The sequence below is a fragment of the Sciurus vulgaris genome (genome assembly GCF_902686455.1).
Source record: "Sciurus vulgaris genome assembly, chromosome: 3".
Lineage (NCBI taxonomy): Eukaryota > Metazoa > Chordata > Mammalia > Rodentia > Sciuridae > Sciurus > Sciurus vulgaris.
The window spans coordinates 14,527,001-14,551,295 of record NC_136463.1 but is presented as its reverse complement, the minus strand read 5'-3'; the positions used below and the strand labels follow the sequence as shown (position 1 = coordinate 14,551,295).

The following is a 24,295-nucleotide window of genomic DNA, read 5'->3' as shown; positions in this document are numbered from 1 at the left end:
GTATACCCCTTCAACAGTTTCCTAAGAAGGGATGGTTGGCAATAATTTCCTGAAATGTAGCATGTTCCAAAATGCCCTTATGCTGCCTTAACCCTTGACCAAATATGTGGTTAAGTTTCTAGGCTAGAAATTATCTCCCCTCAGAATTCTGAAGGCATTGCTCCATCATCTTCCCCTTTCTAGAACTGCTGTTGAGAAGTTGATGCCATTTCTAATTCTTACATGTGCAAGTGAAAAGTCTAATGCCTGGGTGGTAAGACCCCTCCTCCCCAACTTGGCAACTGTTGGCTTCCATTACAGAGTGTAAGGCAAGGTGACCTGTTTCAATGGGAAACTTCAGTGTTTCCTCTGGGGCTGTCCAATTTTTTATGGGAGGGTGGGGGTGGGGGGTCAAAAAAAAACTTTGTAAAGGTTAAAAGACATACTTGGCTGCTAGTGGTCTTGGAGCTACTCAGTGTAAGGGGCTGAGAGTTTCACCATGTAAGATGTAGCCAGTCTCCTCATTTTTCTCTCTCTTCTACAATGCCAAGAATCTCTAGGGTCTGGAGCCCAGTATCTTTCTCCACAAGATAAGTCTTGAGCTTTTTGTGAGGGAGGGAGAACAGTCACCAGCCTGACCTGGACAAAGTATATACAGAACCTTCCACAGACTTTAAACCACTTCCAGCTTTCAGTCACATATCTCACCTGCACCCTCAGAGATAGCTATTGTCTCCCATTCTTAGGTCTTTCTAGAGATTTGTGATATGAACTAGTTGGAATTCTCTAAGGACTCTGTATCTTAGTCTACAGATATTTTATATTCCACTTTCTCAGCTAAATAGCCTACTGTAACCATATTCCTAAAATTTTTTGACATTACTTATTTACTGTCTCCCGTTCTTCTTCGCTCGTTTTTGTTTTTGTTGTTTTGTTTTCTTGGTTTTTTGGGTTTTTTGTTTAGACAGGGCCTTGCTATGTTGCCCAAGCTGGTCTTGAACTTCGGGACTCAAGTGATCCTCCCACCACAGCAGCCCAAGAAGCTGGCTTTCTCCTGTAGGTTTATACTGTTTTTAATCTCTTTATCTCATTAAATGGGGTTTTGAGTGAGAGTAGAAATAAACATGGCTACTTAATCCCCCATGCTTAAAAATAAGACACAGTTCTTCAACAATTTTTATATGATGCTAATATACATCTTGGGGTACATCCAAGTATGTGAAGACTGGAGTTTATACAGTTGGAGGACCCTACTTTAATAAGAACACAGAATTAGGCATGAGAGTAGATATTCAATTTAGAATAAGACAATAAGTCATAAATTTTTAAATGCTGACAAAAATTATAAAAGCCAGAAAATAACCATATTTTTGTTATGATAGGTTTTTTGAAATTCATTGAGATAAAACTTACATTAACATGAAATCTACCATTTTAAACTATAAAATTCAATAGCTTTTTTTTTTTTTTTTTGGGTGCTGGGGATCGAACCCAGGGCCTTGTGCTTGCAAGGCAAGCACTCTACCGACTGAGCTATCTCCCCAGCCCCTAAAATTCAATAGCTTTTAATGTATTCACAATGCTATACAATCTTCACCATTACCTAATTCCAGAACACTTCTATTACTTCAAGAAGAAACTACACCCATTAGCAATGACTCTTCCTACCCATCCTTTGGCAACCACAAATTTACTTTCTGTCTCTAGGGATTTGCCAGGTGGAACCATGTAACACATGGCCTGTGTGTCTTATGTCTTTCAATCAGTTCCATCAGGTAGCATATATTGGTACTCTACTCCTTGTTACATACAGCTAAGTAAAATTCAACTGCATAGATAAGGCTGCATAGATATGCCACTTTTTTTTTATCCATTCAACAGTTACTGTATATTTGGGTTGTTTCCACCCAACTATTTTGGCTTTTATGAATAAAGCTACTATGCACAAGTTTTTATGTGAACATGTCTCCAATTCTTACATATATACCTAGGAATGGAACTAATAAGTCATATAGTGATTCTGTGTTTAACTTTCTGAGGAACTACCAAACTGTTTACCACAATAATTGAACCATTTTACATTCCCACCAACAATGTATGAGGGTTCTAATTTCGCCACATCTGTGAGAATACTTATTTTCATATTTTTTTAATTATAGACTTTATTTTTTTCACATTTTTATTGGTGCATTATTGTTGTACATAATGATGGGATTTATAGCTACATATTCATACATGCACACAATTTAACAATTTAGTCAATATCACTCCCTAGCACTGCCCCACCTCCCACACCTTAGTCCCTTTCCTATGATGATCTCCCTTTGATATGAGATCCGCCCTCTTTTACTTTTTCCTCTATATCTTTTGCACATGAGAGAAAACATTTGTTCCTTGACCTTCTGAGTTTGACTTATCTTGCTTAATAATCTCTAGTTTTATTTAGTGTAAACTAGTTATCTCATTGTAATTTTAATTTGCATTTCCCTAAGGGGCGTGTGTATATACACTTTTTTGGGGGGTGGGGTGTGTACCAGGGACTGAACGCTGGGGCACTTAGTCACTGAGCCACATCCCCAGCCCTTTTTTTGGTATTTTATTTAGAGACAGGGTCTCACTGAGTTGTTTAGTGCCTCACTAAGTTGCTGAAGCTGGCTTTTAACTCCTGATCCTCTTGCCTCAGTCTCCAGAGTTGCTGGGATTACAGGCGTACACCACCAAGTCCAGCTAAGGTTCACAGTATTTGGGCATCTTTTCACATGTTTATTGTCACTGAAATATCTTCTTTGGAGAAATTGCTATTCAAATCCTTTGCCTTTTTTAAAAAATATTTTTTTAAATGTTGATGAACCTTTATTTTATTCATTTATTTTTATGTTGTGCTGAGAACGGAACCCAGTGCCTCACACCTGCTAGGCAAGCACTCTTCCACTGAGCCACAACCCCAGCCCCTTTTGCCATTTTTTAATTGGGTCATTTTTCCTTTTATTCTTCAGCTGTAAAAGTTCTTTATATATTCTGTATACTAGATACTTATCAAATAAATGATTTGCAAATATTTTCCCCCATTCTGTAAATTGTTTTTCACTTTTTTGATGGTTTCCTTTGGGGAATAAGATTTTTAATTTTGATGAAACACAATTGTCTACTTTGTTCTTTGGTTGCTTGTGCTTTTAGGGTCATGTTTTAGAAATCATTTCCTATCCAAGGTCTTGTATTTCCAGCTAAGAGTTTTGTGGATTTAGTTGTTATGTTTTATCTGTAACCCATTTTGAGTTAATTTTTGCATATGGTATGAGAGAGGGATTTAATTTTTTTCTTTTATGTGAGAGTATCTAGTTATTCTAACACTGTTGATAAAGGTAATCTTTCTCCACTGAATCTTGGCACCCTCATCAAAAATCAATTGACCACTGTGTTAGCCAGCTTTCTGTCACTGCAACAAAATACCGGAGATAAACAAGGATAGAGTTATTCTGGCTCATGGCTTGAGAGTTTCAGTCCATGGTCATCTGGTCCCATCACTATAGACCTGTGGTGAGAACATCATGGCAGGGAGCACCTGGCAGAGCAGAGCTCCTTACCTCATGTTGTCTGCAAAGTAAAGTGTGTGTGAGACAGAGAAAAGGGGCTGGGGACAAGTTATACCCTTCAAGGGCACATCCGAATGACCTACTTCCTCCAATTAGATTCCAACTCCAAACGTTTCCATCTTCCATTGCTGCTTGCTACCCATTAAGTTAGGAACCTATCATTGAATTAATCCATTAACGAGGTCAGAGACCTCATGATCCAACCGCTTCCCAAAAGTCCTACCTCTAAACAGTAATGTTAGGACCACATCTTCAACACATGAGTTTTTGGAGGACATTTAAAATTCAAACCATAACGACCACAGATGAATAAATTTCTTTCTGTACTCGATTCTACTCCACTGATTTATATGACAATCTTTATGTCAGTACCACATTTTTTTCATGAGTTTTATGTCATTTTCTATTGAGATAACAAAAATAATTGTCTTTCCTCTAGCATAGTTTAATGTATTTTTGTTGTTAATTGATGACTTGAAATTTCTTTTACAAAGGGTAATTTTCTGTACTGTTATGTAAACTTGGGAGAACTCTTAAGTCTCTTTCTTTAATAAAGCTACAAGATTTGGAATAATTTTCCACTGACTGGTTTTTGGTATCAAACCTTGCTTTCCCTGTACTCATCACACTTCAGGTGCCAGAGGACATAGGGCACATTCACATCGTTATATTACCTCTAGTTCTGCAGGTTTATGCCACAATACCAAATGGAGTCACACAACAGGTAGTACTTTTAGAAACCATCCCTATACTAGGACGGCTAGCAATGCCTTGATTATACACAGAGATTGTGAACCACAGAAATATAACCTGCTAAAACCCAACTAAACGTATTCCCAAATCACTTTCCTCACAGTCAGATACCAATGCCCACAGTCATTCATTCCACTGCCACCTGACACAAGAAGTGTAATGAAGGGGAAGTTGGGGTAAAAAGATAGCAATCTTAGCTGACTATGGTTAAAATAATGTACATTTTCAAACTTCAAAAATCTGTAATCACATATTGGCAATGTTATGTTTCTTGACCTATATGCTGGTTATATAAATGTGTTCAGTTTCTGAAAAATTTTAAACTACAAACTTAAAATTTTTATACTTTTTCTATGCAAGTACTGCACACCAAGAAAATATTATTTTAAAAAGGACCATGTGACCAGATTGCTAGAGTACTTCCCAGGCCCTCAGATCAGGTCCTAAAATCAAACTTCATTATTTTCACAATAAACCCACCTCTGCACTTAGCAAACTGGATATCACAAGATATGGTTTCCAGTACCAACTGAAAATGAATCTGCCATGGGACTTGGAGAATTCATTTGTGACCTCCCTAAACAATTTTCTCACCTAGAATGAGGAAGAAGTTCTAGTAGTCATTCAAGAAATATTTTCTGAGTACCTTGTAAGTGTTCAGACACTAGGTGAATGAGAAACACATACACACTTCTGCCACGCAAGAAGTTCCAATCTATTAGGGATAAAAAACAATGAGCATTAGGGAAAAATTAATCTGAATAATGTATGGATTTCAGTTAATAATATTATACCATTACCAATTCATTAACTGTGACAAATGCACCATATTAATGCAAGATTAGTTAATAAAAGGGGAAACTAGGCATGGGAAATATAGGAATTCTCTGTGATATCTTCAATCATTCTGTAAATCTTAATTCTAAAATTTAAAGTTTATTTTTTTAAAAAGACTAACAAAGCTGGGCATGGTGGCACATGCCTGTAATCCCAGCAGGCTCCTCAGGAGGCTCAGGCAGGAGGACAGCAAGTTCAAGGCCAGCTTCAGCAACTTAGCAAGACCTTGAGGTGGGAAAGAAAATTAATATGACTAAAGCACAATGAGCAAAGGAAAAACCAATTAAAGGGGTCAGATTATACAGGGTCTTTGGCAAATAATATCTATTTCATTCAAAATACAATGAAAAGCCACTGGAAGGTTAAAGCAAAATAAAAATCATGCAACTTTTCTTTTTTTTATGAAACTGCTCTATGGAGAATGGCTTACAGAAAGGTTAGAGAAAAATATTCTATAGGGAAGCACTAACAATCTATGATTCTTACCCCTGCATTATATTTTTTCAATATAAAAATCATCCGAGAACTAATTAAATTCACATATTTACATAAATTGTTTTATTCAGACAGTATCTGTCTTCTTTCTCTTTGCAGTTTGTTTTTCTTTCCATTGAGTATCTTTTTAATTCTTTACGAAAATAACTTTGGATTTTTATGCTTTAATAACAATGCTTCTAGAAGCTGTTGGAAATTTTTATGCTATTTATTAATTATCCATAGTAAATTTCCTGAAAATCTCAAAGAAAGAACACAAAATAAATTACAAAAGCTGGAAAATGGCATCTACAGGTTAGTATACCAAAGAATATATATAACCCAACCTAAAAAACAAAAATAGCAGCCTAATTTATGTAGTCCATAAAGGTTCCTTTGCCCTCTGGCTTCAAATTGGGTTCAGTAAACAAAAACCACAGCAGTTGCTTGCCCTTGCTAGCCTGACTTCCCATCCCTCCTAGTCCCTAAATGCTGCACTAGTCCTTTACCCTCCTCATAACATTTTAAGCAGCCCCTTCATTATATTCCTCCACCTACCATGAAAGTCCTGCCAGTTTCATACCAGGACCTGATAGCAAGGGACACCAACTCACTCTGGGAAGTCCACCAAGAGTTTAGAGGAGATAATGCTCCAGCTATGTCTTAAACTGAGATTAGGCAAGAAAACCAGGTGAGTAAGGAGGATAGCAGAATCTAAGGAAACAGCACCACCAAAATTGTGGAGATACAGACGGGGGTGGTGGGGCACACCTGTAATCCAAGCAGCTGGAGAGGCTGAGGCAGGAGGGATCATAAGTTTGAAGCTAGACAGCAATTTAGGGAGACCCTGTCTCAAAAAGATAAAAATAATAAGGGTTAGGGATGCAGCTCAGTGGTAAAAGCACTCTGGGTTCAATTCCCAGTACAAGAATTTTTAAAGCTGGGATATACAGGAGAACCAAGATTTAAGAAAAGATGAGTTCCAAGTCATGGAACATAAGGGTATGATGGGAAGGCTAGAGAGGAATCATAAAGAGCTTTAAGATGCTGCAGGTATTTAATAGGCCTGGTTTCTTTAATAAATAAATTTGGAAAAAAGATAATGAAATTTAAAGGAAAAAAAACGAAGAGGTCTAATAGTTTAATAAGACTTAAGAGATATACAAACCAAATACAATCGTCGAGTGTAGGCCTCTTCTGGATTCTGATTAGAACAAATATTTGAAAGCAGTAGAGGAAGATGAAAAAGGAAAGAACTGAAAATGCATTTCTTAATGAGATGGGTGGAGTGTTCTTATTTTTAGTTAGTTTATGACTCTAGGAGTGAAATATTATTGCTGGAATGAATCAGTATATGGCATAAATTCTATTCTTTTTTTCATTTATATAAATATAAATGCTAAGAAAACTTATTTACATAAATAAGTTGTTTTAGTCAGCTTTCTTCGCTGCTGTGACTGAAAGATCTGACCAGAACAATTTTAAAGGAGGAAAAGTGTATTTGAGGGCTCACGATTTTTGGGGTCTTAGTCCATAGAAGGTCAGCTCCATTCCTCCAGGCTTGAGGTGAGGCTGAACATCGTGGCAGAAAGAAACAGCTCACAAGTCAATCAGAAAGCAGAGAAAGTCCACTCGCCAGATACAAATATATACCCAAAGCCATGCCCCAATTTCCACCTCCTCCAGCCACCAGTTCAGTTACCACTCAGTTAACCCCTATCAGGGGATTAAATCATTGACTGGGTTAAGACTCTTACAACCCAATCATTTCTCCTCTGAACCTTCTTGCACTGTCTCACACGTGAGCTTTCTCACACATCCAAACCATAATATAAGTAGATAGGAATGAAAGGAGTTTTGTTGTAACAATGCAATTAAATCATTTTAATTGAGTTACATATGTCAAAAAATAACAAAAATCTGTAATTATTTAAAATTTTATGGAGAATTATGGCATCTGACTTCCCTAACAACTTAATCAAGTTCTCCATTTTGTTGAAAATTAAAGAATAGAAATTACCTGTCTTGTGAAAAGCTGTTACCCAGGATTGGGGGTACAGGTAGAGTGCTTGCCTAGCAAGCATGAGGCCTGAGCTCAATCCCCAGTACCACCAAAAAAAAAAAGTTTACCCAATCATTGGAGCCACCACCTTCTCAACCCATGTCACCAATATTCAGATTTGTCTCTGGTGGCCTGGAAGGCCCTCTCGCCACAGGACAATGTACCATTTGAGATAGCTGAGCAAGGCACCTTTCTTTTACAAAAATAAAGGTAGAAAACAGACTGCTCAATTTTTAGATATTGGAAACTAAGTCCTCCTGAAAATATCCAGGAGCTTTCATTCTTTTATTCCACTCCCACTGTATATTCCACTAACTGTAACACTATTTAGTTATTTCATCCATCAAGTCCTCTCAATTCATTCTGTTCCCACTCCGTGTCCTGACAGCAACATCAGTGAGTGTCCTGACCTCTTCTTCTAATCTCAGAGCCTACACCTCAGCATTAGATGCATGTAAGACTTTTAGCAAATGTTTACTGAATGACATGAAAACACGAAAATATTCCATCCTAGTCCAAGTCTTCTTTCTGGCTAGGGAAAAAAAAGAGTTAGGAGCTAACTAAATTGGAAATCAGAAGAAATTTAAACTAACATCACCAACCCTTAAAGTAATGAAAAGATGGGCTGGGGAGATAGCTCAGTCAGTAGAGTGTTTGCCTTGCAAGCACAAGGCCCTGGGTTCGATCCCCAGTACCGCAAAAAAAAAAAAAAAAAAAAAGTAATAAAAAGATCAGTTTCCTACCTAAGCTAAAATTTGTTTAAAAATATAAAACAACTAGGAAATATAAAAAAGAATTCAAACTTCATTACAAAGATACATCTATCCTAATTTTTAAAAATTGGAAGTTATACCAATTATTTCCTTCATAAGATTTTTAAAAACCCTTTTCTTCAAATTAAAGGTGTCCATTTCACTATTTTCAGTTCAGAATACATACAAAGATAAGATCTGAAGTAAATTAGAAATTTAAAAAAGAAACACTTTAAAATCATAGAGCTCTGAGCCAAGCATGGTGGTGCACACTGGCAAGGCTGAGGCAGAAGGATCATAACTTCGAGGCCAGACTGGTTAATTTAGCAAGACTCTGCTTCAAAATAAAATTTTCAAAAGCACTAGGGATGTAGCTCAGTGGTACAGTATTTGCCCAGCATGCATGAGGTCCTGAATTCAACCCCCAGTACCACAAACAAAAACAAAAAAACCCACAGAGCTCTGAAATAATTATTAAATTACTAAATCATCTTCCTAACATTGACAGACTCCTCATGCAAGTGAAATTTTTTAGGTGATACTCTACAGATTTATGTCAAGTGTATGTCAATATCAGTCTGATCTTTATTTTGTTAAGAAGCAAAATTTGTAGAGCATGGTAAAGGAGTTTTGTAAATCAAACCAAATACTAACAAAAGAACTCCTCAGTCCTCTTTTTACCTTACTGTCATCAAAATTACTAAGATACAGATGTTAGTTAATTCAATCATGACATCACAAAGAGAAATCCTATTACTTGTTTTAAGTGAGGTCTTGATGACCACAAAAGCCTTTTTCAATTTCATCACTCTGTAATTCATATATACTGAGAATGTACTATATATCAAGTACTATGTTAGAGACAGTATTTTCAATGTATCAAATGTCACATTACTTTTCTTAAATTTTAAAAAAGGATTTTTCCATCCTTTCCTTACAAAATTGCCAATCCAACCAACATGTTTTATTCCTCACTGGAAGAAGAAAGTTATATTCAAAGCCCAATAACACAGGATCATACAAAAATGAAATAATTAGTTTTATAATTCTGATATAATTAAATATTTTTTGTTTCTTCTTCTACAATATGCAGCATTTAAAGAATTTATGTAAGAAAACTATACTGAAGGGCTCGGGTTGTGGCTCAGTGGTCACGCACTTGCCTAGCACACGTGAAGCACTGGGTTCAACCCTCCGCACCACATAAAAATAAATAAAGGCGTATGTCCATCTATAACTAATAAAATTTTTTAAAATGAGTTATATTTATACCAGTTGAACCAGAGAGATTTTCAGATGGTTGAGGAAAACAATGTGGGCAAATGTATATAATAAAATAAATTTTAAAACTATACTTAAGTATGAATTTTCATTAGAAGCCTGGGTCACCTTTCACAGTTCTATTCCTTCAACTCAATTTATTCCAAATACACTGATAATAGACTTTGGGTTCAGGCCTTCCCCACGTTTTACATCTACCTACCTCCGCAGAAATAGCTCCACCTACTGGCAAGAGGTGGAACTTCAGGCTATTTTTGAAAGTGCTAGCTGCTGCACGGAAATAAATCAAGTCATAAAGACTTGCTCCATACTCCACAAATCCTAACGTCTAATTCTTACCAAAAATTTGGGGAGGGAAGGAAGAGAAAGTACAGTTGTTTAATTGTTTGCTACAGTACTTTAAGGTATGGTATTTAGCTGGGTGCGGTGGCACGTGCCTGTAATCCCAGAGACTCAGGAGGCCCAGGCAGGAAGATCACAAGCTCCAGTCCGGCCTCAGCAATTTCGCGAGACACTATCTCAAAATAAAAAAAAAATAAAAAGGACTGGGGATATAGCCCAGGGGTAAAGCGTCCCTGGGTGAAATATCTAGCGATGAAAAGAAAAAAATATATATATATACTACTTAAAATATATATATACACACACATCGTATTTCACCACATAATCATTACCACTGCATAGTCATTACCACTGCATTAATGTGTGTCCATAAGTATTTCATACATCCTACTCTTGCTCCAAAATGTTAACAAAAGAAATTTTATGCCTATCTTAAAAGATAATTTATTTTCTTAAATTTTAAATTTTTTATTTGTTCTTTTTAGCTATATATGACAGTAGAATGTATTTTGGCATATCATACATACACAGAGTATAACCTCTCATTCTTGTGGATGTACATGATGTGGAGTTACACTGGTCGTGTATTCATATACGAACATAGGAAAGTTATGTCCAATTCATCCTACTGTCTTTCCCACTGCCATCCTCAATTCACCCCTGTCCAATCTGGTGAACCTTCACTCCCGACCCCCCTCAACCCCCCACTGTGAGTGAGCATCCACATATCAGAGAGAACATATTCAGCCTTTTGTTTTTTGGGACTGACTTATTTCACTTAGCATGATAGTCTCTAGTTCCATTCAATTACTGGCAAATGCCAAAATTTCATTTTTCTTTATGGCTGAGTAATATTCCATTGTATATATGTACCACATTTTCTTTATCCATTCATCTGTTGGAGGGCACCTAGATTGGTTCCATAGCTTAGCTATTGTGAATTGAACTGCTGTAAGCATTGATGTGGCTGTGTCACTATAGTATGCTGATTTTAAGTTTTTTGGGTATATGCCAAGGAGTGGAATAACTGGGTCAAATGGTGGTTCCATTCCAAGTTTTCTGAGGAATCTCTATACTGCTTTCCAGAGTCATCATACCAATTTGCAATCCCACCAGCAATGCATATCATTTAAATCAATATCTACATTACTCATTGTTAATTTTGTACGTGCTCACATAAAATAGAAAACTGGTTTTGATTAATTCATTTAAACATAATCTTTGGTCAAAAATAAAATATATTTATAAAAAACTTTACAGATTAAACAGTATTTTTCACATACATTATTTCTTATCTTAAATATTTCTAAAATAACACTGTCATTTTAAACTTGCATTTATAACTAAAGACACAGGCACAGAGAAAATGGGTGAATTGCTTAAAGGCACAAAACTTATTAAGTAGCATAACTAGAATCTGAACCCAAATTTTCTGTCTCCAAGTTCTACAATCTTTCTACAACATTCTGACTGCCTTCCATAAAATTACTAAGTATATCTTACAGAGAAAATACAATCTCCATTATGGATTTCTGTTTTGAGACAGTTCTCAGGAATGCAGTCATCAAAATGGTCTAGTTAGATTTTAATATAATTTTCTTCCTTTGTCTTGTAGGGAAAAAAAGTAAAAGCAGTACATACTCATAATTCAACCCACATTTAACAGAACAACCCTGTCTTTGGTCACATTTTAGATTTTTTTAAATTTTTTTTTATAATTGTAGATGGACACAACATCTTTATTCACTTTTTTGTGTGTAGTGCTAAGGATCGAACCCGGTGCCTCACATTATAGATATTTACTTTTTTAACTGACACCTAATAATTGTACATATTTATGGGGTATAGCATGATGTTTTAATACAAGTGTATAATGTGTAATGATCTAGATATGTTTATTCTTTATATCCCACCTTTTCCAAATATGATTTGAAGGGGCTGCTGGCTGGTAAACCTTATTAAAGTTAAGTTTGCTGCATTCCACCTTCATCAGTAAGAAATGAAAACTAATTTAAAAATTTGATGCATGCAATAAAAATTTTAAAAACAAAAATGTAGGGCCCAACCTAGCCTTATTCTGATTTCTTATATCTCCATTCATGGTACTGTAATAAAAATTATCAGCTGGGCATGTGGCCCAAACCTATAATCCCAGCTACTCAGGAGGCTGAGGCAGGAGGATTTCAAGTTCAAGGCCAGTGTGGTCAACTCAGTAAGACTCTGTCTCAAAACAAAAAGTAAAAGATAAAGGGCTGGGGATGCAGCTCAGTGATAGAGCATTTGCCTACCATGTGCAAGGCTATGGGTTCAACCTCCACTATTGCCAGAAAAATTTATTAATGCCCAACACAGGTCAAAAGCAATACATATCTGATGGCTGAATAAATGAAATAGTAGTTCTAATGTATTATGAGATCCTAAGTCAAAAACTCAAATATGCTTACTAAACTGTTCATATGAAAATGTTTATGAAAAGTTTTTATTAATGTTTCAAACGAGAAGACTTAACAATTTTAAACCTGTAGCAATCAAGACAATATGGTATTATAAAGGATAAATTTATAAAGGGCAGAATTATATATAGATAAAGAAAACAGTGAACTCCAGATATAGAATTACATGTATATTGCAAACTTTTTCAATCAAGATGTCAAGACAATTCAATGAAGGAAACAAAAGTATTTTCAACAAATAGTGCTGGGAAAAAATGTATACCCATATTTAAAAAGAAAGAAAACAAGAAATCTCAATCTTTATTTCATATTTTAAAAATTAACTTGAAAATGGTAAAAGATTTAAATGTAAGGCTAAAATTACAAATAATTTTGCAGGAGAAAAAATCTTTAGAAGCATGGAAAGAATCTTTAGAAAAGATTTCCTAGGACACAAAAAGCAGGAACAATAATAGATAAAAATCAATAAACAAGGGTTTCATTAACATTCAAAATTGCTCTGTGAAACATCATCCGATGGTACACAGACCAGGAGAAAATACCTGCAAAACACATCTAATAAAGGTTTTGTATGCAGAATCCATAAACAAATAATTCCCAAAACTCAATATCAACCCAATTTTAAAACTATGAGCCAAATATTCCAACAGATATTTACCAAGAAATATAAATAATACAAATAAGTATTTCCAGTCATTAAGGAAAAGAAAATTAAAGTGAAATGCCTGTACATACCAATTATTAAATGACTAAAATCAAAGACTGGCAACATGAAATGTTGAACAGAACAAGGACCAACGGGAACTCTCATACACTGTCAGGGGAAATGCGAAATAATACAACTGAGAAAAAAGTTTTGCAAATTTTTTAAAAGTTAAAACATATACCCAATTAAAAAAAAATGTTCAAAAAACCATATACTCAAATGTTCACAGCACTTTATTTGTATTGACTAAAGACTGGAAACAACAATTGACTGTGGGTATTTGTGAATGAATAAACATAGTAGGGTATATCTACACAATGCAATACTCATCAGGGATTTTAAACAACTGTAGTGGTACACAATATAGATGGATCACAAAAGCATATACTAAATGAAAGAAACCTGACTCAGGAGATGCAGACTATATGATTCCATTTATAGAATTCTACAGAAAGCAAAATCATAATGACAGAAAGCAGACTGGTAGTTGACAAAGCCTGGGGATGGGAAGAGACCTGAATGGGCACAAGGAAACATTTTGGGAAGAAAGAAATGCCCTTTGTGTATCACCACTAAGCTCAATGTCAACTGTCAATTTTTCCTACAAAACTAAACTGGAATGCCAATCAAATTTGTTTGGATACCTTTTAATACAATATCAAATGTGGTTTTAAAAACAGAAGTAAGGGGCTAGGGTTGTGGGTCAGTGGTAGTGCCCAGCACGTGTGAGGTCCTGGGTTCAATCCTCAGCACCACATAAAAATATAAATAAATAATATAAAGGTACTGTGTCCATCCACCAAAAAATAAAAATAAAAAAAAAAAAACGAAGTAAATGCCTTCAGAAAGTTATTCTAAAACAAACTTCCTTACTTTGTTCAACTAAACATTAGGAGGAATATTCTAGAGAGAAAAAAAAAAATGTGTTGGGGTGGGGTACTGAACCCAGGGCACTCTACCACTGAGCCACATCCCCAGCCCTTTTTATTTTTTATTTTTGAGACAGGGTCTCACTAAGTTGTCAGGGTTGGTCTCGAACTTGTGATACTCTTGCCACAGCCTCCTAAATCACTGGGATTAAAAGTGCTACTATGTGCTACTATGCCCAACAAAAATATTTTTAGATGTTTACAGTCAATTGTAAAAAGTGCCAAAAACTGAAGCGGGATGTGGTGGTGCACGCCTGTAATCCCAGCCGCTGGAGAGGCGAAGGCAGGAGCCAAGAGTTCAAAGCCAGCCTTAGCAAAAGCGAGGCGCTAAGCAACTCAGTAAGACCCCTATCTCTAAATAAAATATTTTTAAAAGGCTGGGGATGTGTTTCAGTGGTTAAGCCCCTCTGGGTTCAATCCCCAGTAACCAAAAAAAAAACAAAAATAAAAAATAAAAAAGTGCCAAAAACTGATTACTAGAAAAACTAGCATCAAGTGAAATACTAATAAGCTCAATGTCTAGGAAAATTGCTCAATAAAGCAAGAAACATGTAACTGCATTCCTAAATACAGGTTATAACTAAAATACAAAATAAATAAAATACAACCTAAGTACCAGAAATATAAATTAGCTGAAGTTAAGTTAAAATACAGAAATAAAATTATAAAACTATCCCGATCAAAATGGATCAAATCTTGAATAAATGTAAAAAAACAGCAAGTTCCTGGATGAGAAAACTAAGTACACATAAATACCTCTTTTTCCCAAACTAGTGCAATTCTCATCACAGTCCAAATAAAATTTTAAAGTTCCATATTTATGCCAAAGAGCAAATAAGTGAACCAGTCACAGTGGTATACACCCATAATCCAGCCACTCTGGAAGCTGAGGCAGGAGGATCTCAAGTTCAAGGACAGCCTGGACAAGTTAGGGAGACCCTGTTTCAAACCAAAAAATAAAGAGTTGGGAATGTGGAATAGTAGTGGAGCCCCTGGGTTCTATCCCCAGTAAAGCACACATACATACACACACACACAACAAATGAGTAGAAAAAACATTTTGGCCCAATGGGATTTTGGGGTTATTTTTTGGTGGTGGGGAGGAGCTGGTGATTTAAACACAGGATGCACTCAAGCATGCACTCTACCACTAACCTACACTCCTATGCCATAGTGAGAATATTAAATTATAATGCTATAATAATAAAAACACTAGCACTGGTCAACAGACTGATTTGACTCTACCGTAAATAATTAACAAAACTGAAAAGATATCAAAACACTGTAGAAGGGAAGAATGGTTTCTTAAACCTCTTGGGGGAGAGGTACTTGGGACTGAACACTAAGAAGTGTTTTACTGCCAAGCTATATGCCCAGTCCTTAATTATTATTATTATTATTATTATTATTATTATTATTTATTTCAAAATAGGGTCTCACTAAAATACGAAGTCTGGCCTCAAACTTGAGATCCTCCTGCCTCAGCCTCCTGAGTCACTGGGATTACAGGTATGCATCACCACTCCCAGCTTCTTAAACCATTTTTTAAAGACACTAAAATAAAATAAATTTAAATACGAAGTTTCTCAAATAAAAGGGCATTCCTAAGTTTAGAAATAACAACAACAACAAAAAAGAAAAACCCACAAAAGTTGGACAGATTTGACTCCTAAAATAACAAATTTCTGCACGTCCAAACATGGTCAAAATTAAAAGACAAAAAATAGACCACAGAAATGTTTGTATCAAATATGACAACAGATTAATATATTTTCAAGTCTCAGGCAGATCAATAAGAAAAACACTGAGTCCCTAACAGTTAACTAGGACAAGACTAAACAACTCAACAACGAAAAATACAATTAGTAAACAGAAAATATTTAACTTCATAAATAAATGTTTATATACTATGTAACATAAAACTAGCAAAGAATTTTAAAAATAAAAGCCAATGCTTATGGTGGAATAGTTTTGTTTTTTTAAAGACACTTATTTATTCATTATTGCTCTAAACAGGCAAAACTCTTTTAGGAAGCAGCCTAAAGAAAAATTAGTCAAAAACCTTAAAAAGTATCAACACACCTGAATCCAGTAACATACTTTCTATGGAACTATAATATAATATAATACGTTTTTAAAAGTTAATTTTTTCTACACCAAGATGTTTACAGCAATTATTTGTAATAACAAAACTTGGAAATAAATGTTAAAACAAAAAAAAAATCTGAACAATGGCCACTGTCAAACCCTCTTAACTGATTATCTTAAAAGTCATTTTTTTACAAATCCTAACTAATCAAGACCATCTTCCATGTCATCCCCAGACTGCTTTTTTTTTTTTTTTTAGATGCTGAGGGTCCTTTATTTTATTCACTTATTTATACATGGTGCTGAGAATCGAACCCAGTGCCTCACACATGCAAGGCAAGTGCTCTACCACTGAGCCACAACCCCAGTTCTATTTTTTTTAATAAACCTTTCTTTTTTAAAAAAATATTTTTATTAGTTGTTGATGAACCTTTATTTTATTTATTTACATTCATTACTGAGAACTGAACCCAGTGCCTCACACATGCTAGGCAAGGGCTTAACCACTGAGCTACAACCCCAGCCCCACCTTTTCTCTTTAAAAAAAAAAAAAAATTTTTTTTTAATAGTTATAGATGGACAGAATGTCTTTATTTTACTTGTTTATTTTTATGTGGTGCTGAGGATTGAACCCAGTGCCTCACTTGCATGCTAGGCAAGCACTCTGCCACTGAGCTACAATCCCAGCACTCCCCCTCAGACTGTTTTTAATATTTTATTTATGTATATGCGGTGCTGAGGATGGAACCTAGGGTATCACACATACCAGGCAAGTGCTCTACCACTGAGCCACGACCCCAGCCCCACCCAGACTGTTTTTAATTAGAAAATATACCAAAGCTTCAAATACTTTTTTAAGGTACCCACCACCTTAAAATAAGCTTTTTTTGTTTTTGAATCAAACTTCTTGGCAAACTATAGTAATAGCCTAAATGGGCTAGTCTTTGCCTATAGCTTCATCTTTTTGTCACTCATACTCAGTGCATTAGCCATAACAAAAACATGTAGAACAATATACAGAACTACATGTATCTCTGCATTCATTCAATATAACACTAAAAAGCTCCTAAACCATGCTGACACAAGGATTCTGCCTTCATGGAGTTTATAGCATACATATTTACAATAAATGCCTGTCAGTGAGTTAGGTTTGATAATGGAGAAAAAGCTTCTAAAGAGACAAAGGAGTCAATTCAGGTCAGGAAAAGTTCTAGGGATACTGGTAATCCTTGAGTTGAGCCTTAAAAGGTAAGCAAGGATTCCAAGGGGTGAGGGTAATTCCAAATGAATGCAATTATTTTTTTTTATTTTTTCACACAACTTATAATTCATTTGAAAGAGGCTTTCTATATAGACAGATAACTTGGGTTCTGACATGTACTTAATCTCCTATTTCACAGAGCTATTGTGAGAACTAAAAGTGATAACAGATATAAACATGACAATGTCTTGCACTTAATACATTTCTGTCATAAACATGTAACAATAATGATTACAACAGTGTATTTCAAGAGTCCAGCGTTCTTAAACATGAGAGTAACAGTTAACAAAAAAATGAGGTCAAGAGAGAAAAACCAATATGAACAAAGTTAAACAACCTATCATATTTAGCCAGGGCCAAATAGTACTCTCTGCAGACCATGATAATATTCTCACTCCACCCTATTACAATTATACAACAATTTATATTCATAATAATGAATCACAAGGAGAACATTATAGTCTGTTAAGTATAGTCTACTTTAAAAGAGTAGGACATACTACATCTTTAAAAGGTTCACACCAAAAATGAGAAACCTTGTGTTCCTTAAGTGTGACCCTTCGCTTTACCTTGAAAATTGAATTCTATGCTAAATAAATGTTAGTAGGTGGTAACAGTAATAACCAACTAACAAAAAAAAAAGTAGAAGCCCTGATTAAAATACACACACACACATGCACACAGACTTTACTCACCAAGAAAACCAAACTGTGTGAAGCACCTAGGCATGTTCTACTCCCTGTCCGAAGGAGGTTAGACAAGAGAGAACTTAAGAGAAAAGGAAAGAGCTAAGCCACATTGGCTTCCTCCTCAGAAACCAAAGAAACAGAATGAACCTCGGTCATTCAAATCAATCACTAACATCCCTAAAAGTCATTATGGTGTACAGAAACCTGCAAGGTGCAATCAAGTTGTAATTTTTAAAGGTTTGTTATAAATAAAATATGAAATTAAATAATATTAAGTAACCAGCATAAAGTAGGATTTTCAAATTAATTTCCTTAATTTATAGATCAGTAAGGTTGATCGTACTGCCAAGAATTTTTATAAACTAGTAAGATGAGAAATTGCATACAAAAACATCAAATTTACAAAAAGTCTTGAAATAAATGTTCTGGAGAAATAATTTGCTATTTCTCCATACCTAATAATTTAAAATATTAGAAATTACATTAAACTGCTTTTTCCGGCCTTTGGTTTTCAAAAATAATAATGGTCTTTAAACAACCCCCCCCCCTTTTTTTTTTTTTACTATAACCAAACATAAAGAGTACTTTCTATACAAACCATTTCTTACAATTGTAAGAAAACCTTATATCAGATAAGCATACTATACCTATTACACATTGAAATACTAGTGGAAAATTGATAGTATTACCACACAGACCATTTTAATGATCAAGTGTTAATGTGTCATAAAGAACAGAAGTAATTTGATGGATCAAATCAGATTTTAACCACCAATGTCCTGAGGAAGCTCAAATTTTGGATTAGCCCCACTTTTTTAGCATCAAAAAAATACCACAGTCCATTAATTGATTGTGGTTTTAGGAACAACATGTGGAAAACTCTAATATCTGTTATGGGCAGAGATATCATGACAAATATTTATCCTTCAGAGTGTGTGTGTTCCACAAGAATTGTTAGCATCTCAAAAATAATAATAATAATAATAATAATTGTTACCACCTTTCAGTAAATTAGCAATTCTACATTGAGTAGCTACAGTTCATAAAGCACGTTGGAATCAAAGGCACTCTGTAAATTTAAAATATTAGTATATTAACTGAAAGCAAAGAACAATAATTTCAAAACATCTTATAGCCCAAGTGTATTGTAACCAAACAAAATTCACTGTGGGATCTGCTGTTTTCTGGGTATTTTAGTGATTTCTTTTTTCCTCTGTTAGGAAACCCAGATCTAAATGAACTGTTAAACACTTAGTCTAAAGGTATGCCAAACATTTCTTAAGGTCTTAACAAAGAATCAACTTTAAAAAAAATAAAATAAAATAAAATGAGGCCTAGGTTAAATATTTTATTTGGCTTCTCAAGATGGACTGAGAAGTTGGGCACCAGCTCCAGACCAATTTCTGGACGAACATCAAACACAGCCCTGTCATTTATCCAGTCAGTCAAAACAATCTTTTCCATCTAACTCTTTAATGTTTATGTCCTAAAAAGCTGCTAATTGAATCCAGCTCTTGAGATCTATTTGTTAAAATCTATACCATTTAATTTTTAAATTATGAACAAAAATGAAAAAATATAAGTTAACTTTCCTGGCAAAACAGGAAAGATTCCATCATATGTAACCAAAAGGCATGAGGGGGGGTTGTTAATGTTTGTTGAACTTAAAAACAAAACGATTCAAAGGCAAATTCCCAATGGCTTTAAGGAACTATCAGAGTATGTCAAACTGTTTTTACAATTGTATTTAAAATTCTTCAGAAAAATCTAAATATGGGGCTGTGGCTCAGTGGCTCAGTGGCAGAGCGACTGCCTAGCATGTGTGAGGCACTAGGTTTAATCCTTAGCACCACACACAAAAATAAGCAAATAAAGGCATACTGTCCATCTACAAATACAAAAAAAAAATCTAAATATACAAAATCACTCTATTTAGTTCAATGTTTTCTTTCCCTGCCCCCCAAAATAGTGTAATCCTTCCTAACAAACTTTGCTTGTGAATTTTTATAATGAATCACAAGCAGTAAGGAAACCTCAGATAATATGTCAAGATCTACTGAATCACGCTAAAAGTCTCAAAACTCATTTTATCTGCGGAAAATCAAAATCCCAGTTTTCTCCCTCATTTTCTCTGTATGTATATAGCCTAGAGGGAAATAAATGACTACAGCCTGTTCCGATGGTTTTTGCACACCTAGGATCACAGTTTCCTTCCAGGATTGCTGGCACAGAACTGACTCCTGATAAGAACAGCAAGAGATAAACTAAAGCAACAAAGATCCCTTATAAAGGTTTCCACTGACTTCCCCAAAATAAGGAAACTGAAAGGGAGGTAAAGACAAGCATCCCCCAATGTAAGGTTTCTATTAAGAACCACTCAGTTAATGATTCTTCGCAATTTTCCCCTGGGAAGGCAAAACTGTAATGAAAATAAAATTTTTAATTGCAGGCAACATACATTCAAGCTGAATTCTCAAATACCAAACTCAAATCAAGTTTTTATCCAGAAAGTTCAGCCAGTGGACTGGGATGTGCTATGAGTATGCAACTACAAAATGTGTCCATAAAAATCTCAGGGTCTAGTGTGGACAAACATAATTACAGTTTATTCTTACACTCCAGCACATACACACAAATCCTCTAAAGAAAATTTACTCAACACACATCCGAATAGAAAAGGTGACAATTTATTAATGGTAAATGATGATACTACTATAACCAGACTGATTTCAACTACACTTTCAAACCAAATATAATTTTACCTTAAAATGAAGGTGACATGTTCTTATAATACCAAAAATGGCAACGTAAGCAAAAACATACCTGGTAACGTCAAAGATTTCATGCACATGGAATCGTAAACACTGTAAAAATAGTCTTCTATCTAGCAAACCCCACTGGACATTCTTTTCCATTTAGAAAAGCGAAGGGGGAGAGGGGAGAAATGAGAGAAAGTTTGCTTGGAAGTTTGTATGAGCACATACTTAGAAATGCACACCCCCCCCCAAAAAAAAAAAAAAAGTGTTTCTACAGCAGATCTAGAGTCAGACGTGAGCCACATTCTGCGGCCTACAAGGAACAACCCAAAACATGCTACCCTACAATCAAACACTTCCAAAACACAGAGCGCACAATAAGCCCGAGTCGTGGGATCAGGCAGACACACCGGAAAAGTCAACCTCAGTCTCCTTCCCTTCCTCCCAAAGACGGGCGTTGAAGGTGTGTGGCACCGGCCACAGTGGCCGGCAGCACAGAGTCAAGGTTTTGCACGCGGGCAGAAGTGGGTGTCCAAGTTAACAACCCGGGAACACACACACACGCCCTCCCGTTAAGCACTCCATCTTTAAGGAGTGTTTACTGCGCGCAGTCAGCAACCGGATTCAATAATCCCCTTCACAACCCCACCTGGGCAGCAGCCCAGGGGCTGCTCCCGGTGGCCGTGGGGGAGTCGAGCTCCTCTGCCCAGACGTCCCGACCTCAGATCCGCCACGGACCCGGCCCGGCGTTCGCTTCCCCTCCACAAAAGACCTCCAGGCTCTTTTAAGAATTTCCCACCCCGCGCGAGTGGTCCTCCCACGACTCTCCCAGAACTAGGCCTTCCCACGCCGCGACCCCGAGCCACCATTGATCGCGACTCTGGCCCTGCCCAAGGCCACAGGCACCCCCCGCCGGCCGGCCCTCCCGGCCGCCCGCCGCCCCCCTCACCTGTCAGGCGCAGCTTGACGGGCCCGTTCCTCCGGCCTCCGGGGTTAGACATGTCCCCGGCGGCGGGGGCGGCGGCGGCGGCGGCGCTCCGGGCCGGCGGGCGGGGCGGGGGCGACGGCGAGGCGCGGCGGAGTCACCACAGCGGCCGGGGCTGGGGCCCGAGCAGCCGGCGCCGCGGCCGCCTCGGCCGGAGGGTCCCGGATGTGCCGAGCGTCGTCGCCATGAGCCGCGGAGGGAGCGGGACGCCTAGCTCCCCCCTCCTCCCACTTCTCCTTCCCCGGCCCGGGCCGCACAACAAAGCGGCAGCGGCGGCCGCGCCGCCTCCGCCCGCGCCCCCGCCGCCGCACCCGCCGCCTCGCGGCCGCCGCGGCCTTTTCCCTCCGCCCGGCTCGGCGAGCCCCGGAGCCGACGGGGCTAGTCGGCTGAGGCGGGCGGTGCTCGGCGCGCCGGAGCAGGACTCGGGGCTCGGCCGCTTCCTCCTCCACCCGCCCTCTTGTCTGAGGGAACCGGGTCCTGGGGCCGCCGCCGCCACTCGTCGGCTCGGGGGGCGGAGAGGAGACGGGAGGCGGGGCCGGCGGGGCGGGGCCTGGGCGGGGCGCGGGCGCGCGCCGGGTGTCCCTGGGCGCGGGCCCGCGGGGACCGAGTGCTCTGCTGCCCAGGGTCCCGCCCAGGGTCCCGTTCTGGGCTTAGAGCAGGAACCGGCAAAAGCGCAAAGCTGCGGCGCCCGGGGGCACCTGGAGAGATTGTGTCCAGCCCATCCAAGGGAGAGTTTGTGTCGGTGCCGGAAAGACCGCATTTACTAGATGCCCACTTGCGTGCAGAGCGCTCTGAAGGGCCAAGGCGAGCAAAGTTAGAACCGAGTCCATTGCCCACCCCACCCCGCAATTTATCGTCAATCAGGCGAGGGAAGGGGCTCCATCCCATACCCAGTGTCATAGCAAATCCCCTAGAGTGCTTTGCTGCTGGTATTGTAGTTGCCGCCTCCACCCTGGACTCACCTGGTGGACGAGATCAGGTTACCTGCCTACTCCAGCTCTTTTTCCAACTGGAGCACAAGAGTAGGAAGATGATACTAAGACCATAAACGATTGTTAATAAGATAAGCCTTGGAGAGACTGTGTGAAAAGCTTTTTGTACAGTATTGTGTCTCGTTATCTCGGAAGGAAAAAGTAGAAAATGAAATAAAAATAAATGTGACTTACACTTTGACCCTATAATTGCACTGCTAGCAATTTATTCTTGACAAATAATACAGAAGATGTTCTTTGCAAAGTTTGGCTAATAACAAAAGGGGGTGGGAAGTGAGCCTAATGGTGAATTACGTCAACTGCATGGATTTTTTATAGTCATTTAAACGGCAATTAGGACGATCATGTAACATGGAAGAGTTTATATATAATGCAATTTAAAAGCAGAATAAAAGTCGTATGTATACACACCAAAGTAGTACAATGAAAACTACAGTGTGAGGAATTTTATGTATGTGTGCTTTCTTAGTTTTGCTTAAGGCTGTTATACCTAATGAAATATAAAATATTGCCAGGCACAGTGGAGCATGCCTGTAATCCCAGTGGCCTCCTAGGGAGACTGAGGCAGGAAGATTCCAAGTTCAAAGCCAGCCTCAGCAAAAGCAAGACACTAAGCAACTCAGTGAGACCCTGTCTCAAAATAAAATACAAAATAGGGCTGGGGATGTGGTTCAGTGGTTGAGTGCCCCTGAGTTCAATCCCTAACACCCCCACAAAAATTGTAAAATGTTTAATATAGTCTAATATATTTTAATTCTAATCAATGTAAGTTGTTGCATTTAATTCATCAGAGAAGTCACTTCATTATCTCCAGTTGAAGTTACCTCCAAGAGCATTTCATCGGTCTGGATATACCCCTACAATTAAAGTGATCCCAAAATTATATAATGTTCCAGAAGCTCAGACTAAAAATACAAGGGATGGCACTAGAAATTCATTCAACAAATGCTGAGTACCTATTATGTGCAAAGCAGTGCACAAGGTTCTTTAGAAATGCTTCTTGTACTACAGAAGATGTGATGATATAAGAATCAATTTAAACAATAGGTGCTCTCACTATGTAAGAGGCTGAACAGTGACAATGAGCTTAGCAAACTGATGAATGCATGCACATTTGCCTTATGGCACACACTGTGTTCCAAACCACCCACTGACATAATTTGTAGCTTTGTATTAGGTAATAGAAGTTAGTATTTCAGGTGACAGGGAGCCTGGGGGAAGACTGCTTGTGAAATTTAAAGCAGTACATTCAAATGTGTAAATGACAGTGCAGGGAAATGGATACAGACGTGATATGCAAAGGAGGACTCCGTTTAGGCTTGCTTGTAAGTTTAAATCTTATTGTTTAAACAAAAATTCAGAT

General features: G+C 37.5%; 1 protein-coding gene and 1 long non-coding RNA gene across 4 annotated transcripts in view; one reads left to right on the top strand and one right to left on the bottom strand.

Moving 5' to 3' along the window:
* SMURF2 (SMAD specific E3 ubiquitin protein ligase 2) overlaps nucleotides 1–22,045 on the bottom strand; it is a 102,407-nt gene extending 80,362 nt beyond the window's left edge. For 2 of the 3 annotated variants that reach the window (XM_079131593.1, XM_079131595.1), the window contains exon 1: nucleotides 21,905–22,045. In XM_079131593.1, coding sequence (XP_078987719.1) covers nucleotides 21,905–21,956 — 52 coding nt within the window. In that variant the 5' untranslated portion in view covers nucleotides 21,957–22,045. Of the gene's footprint in view, nucleotides 1–21,022; nucleotides 21,849–21,904 lie in introns of those variants that run through there. The other variant, XM_079131594.1, reaches the window with a different exon arrangement.
* Nucleotides 1–24,295, top strand: part of LOC306656451 — a 561,410-nt gene that overhangs the window by 20,634 nt on the left and 516,481 nt on the right. The gene's annotated exons all lie outside the window — the stretch shown is intronic.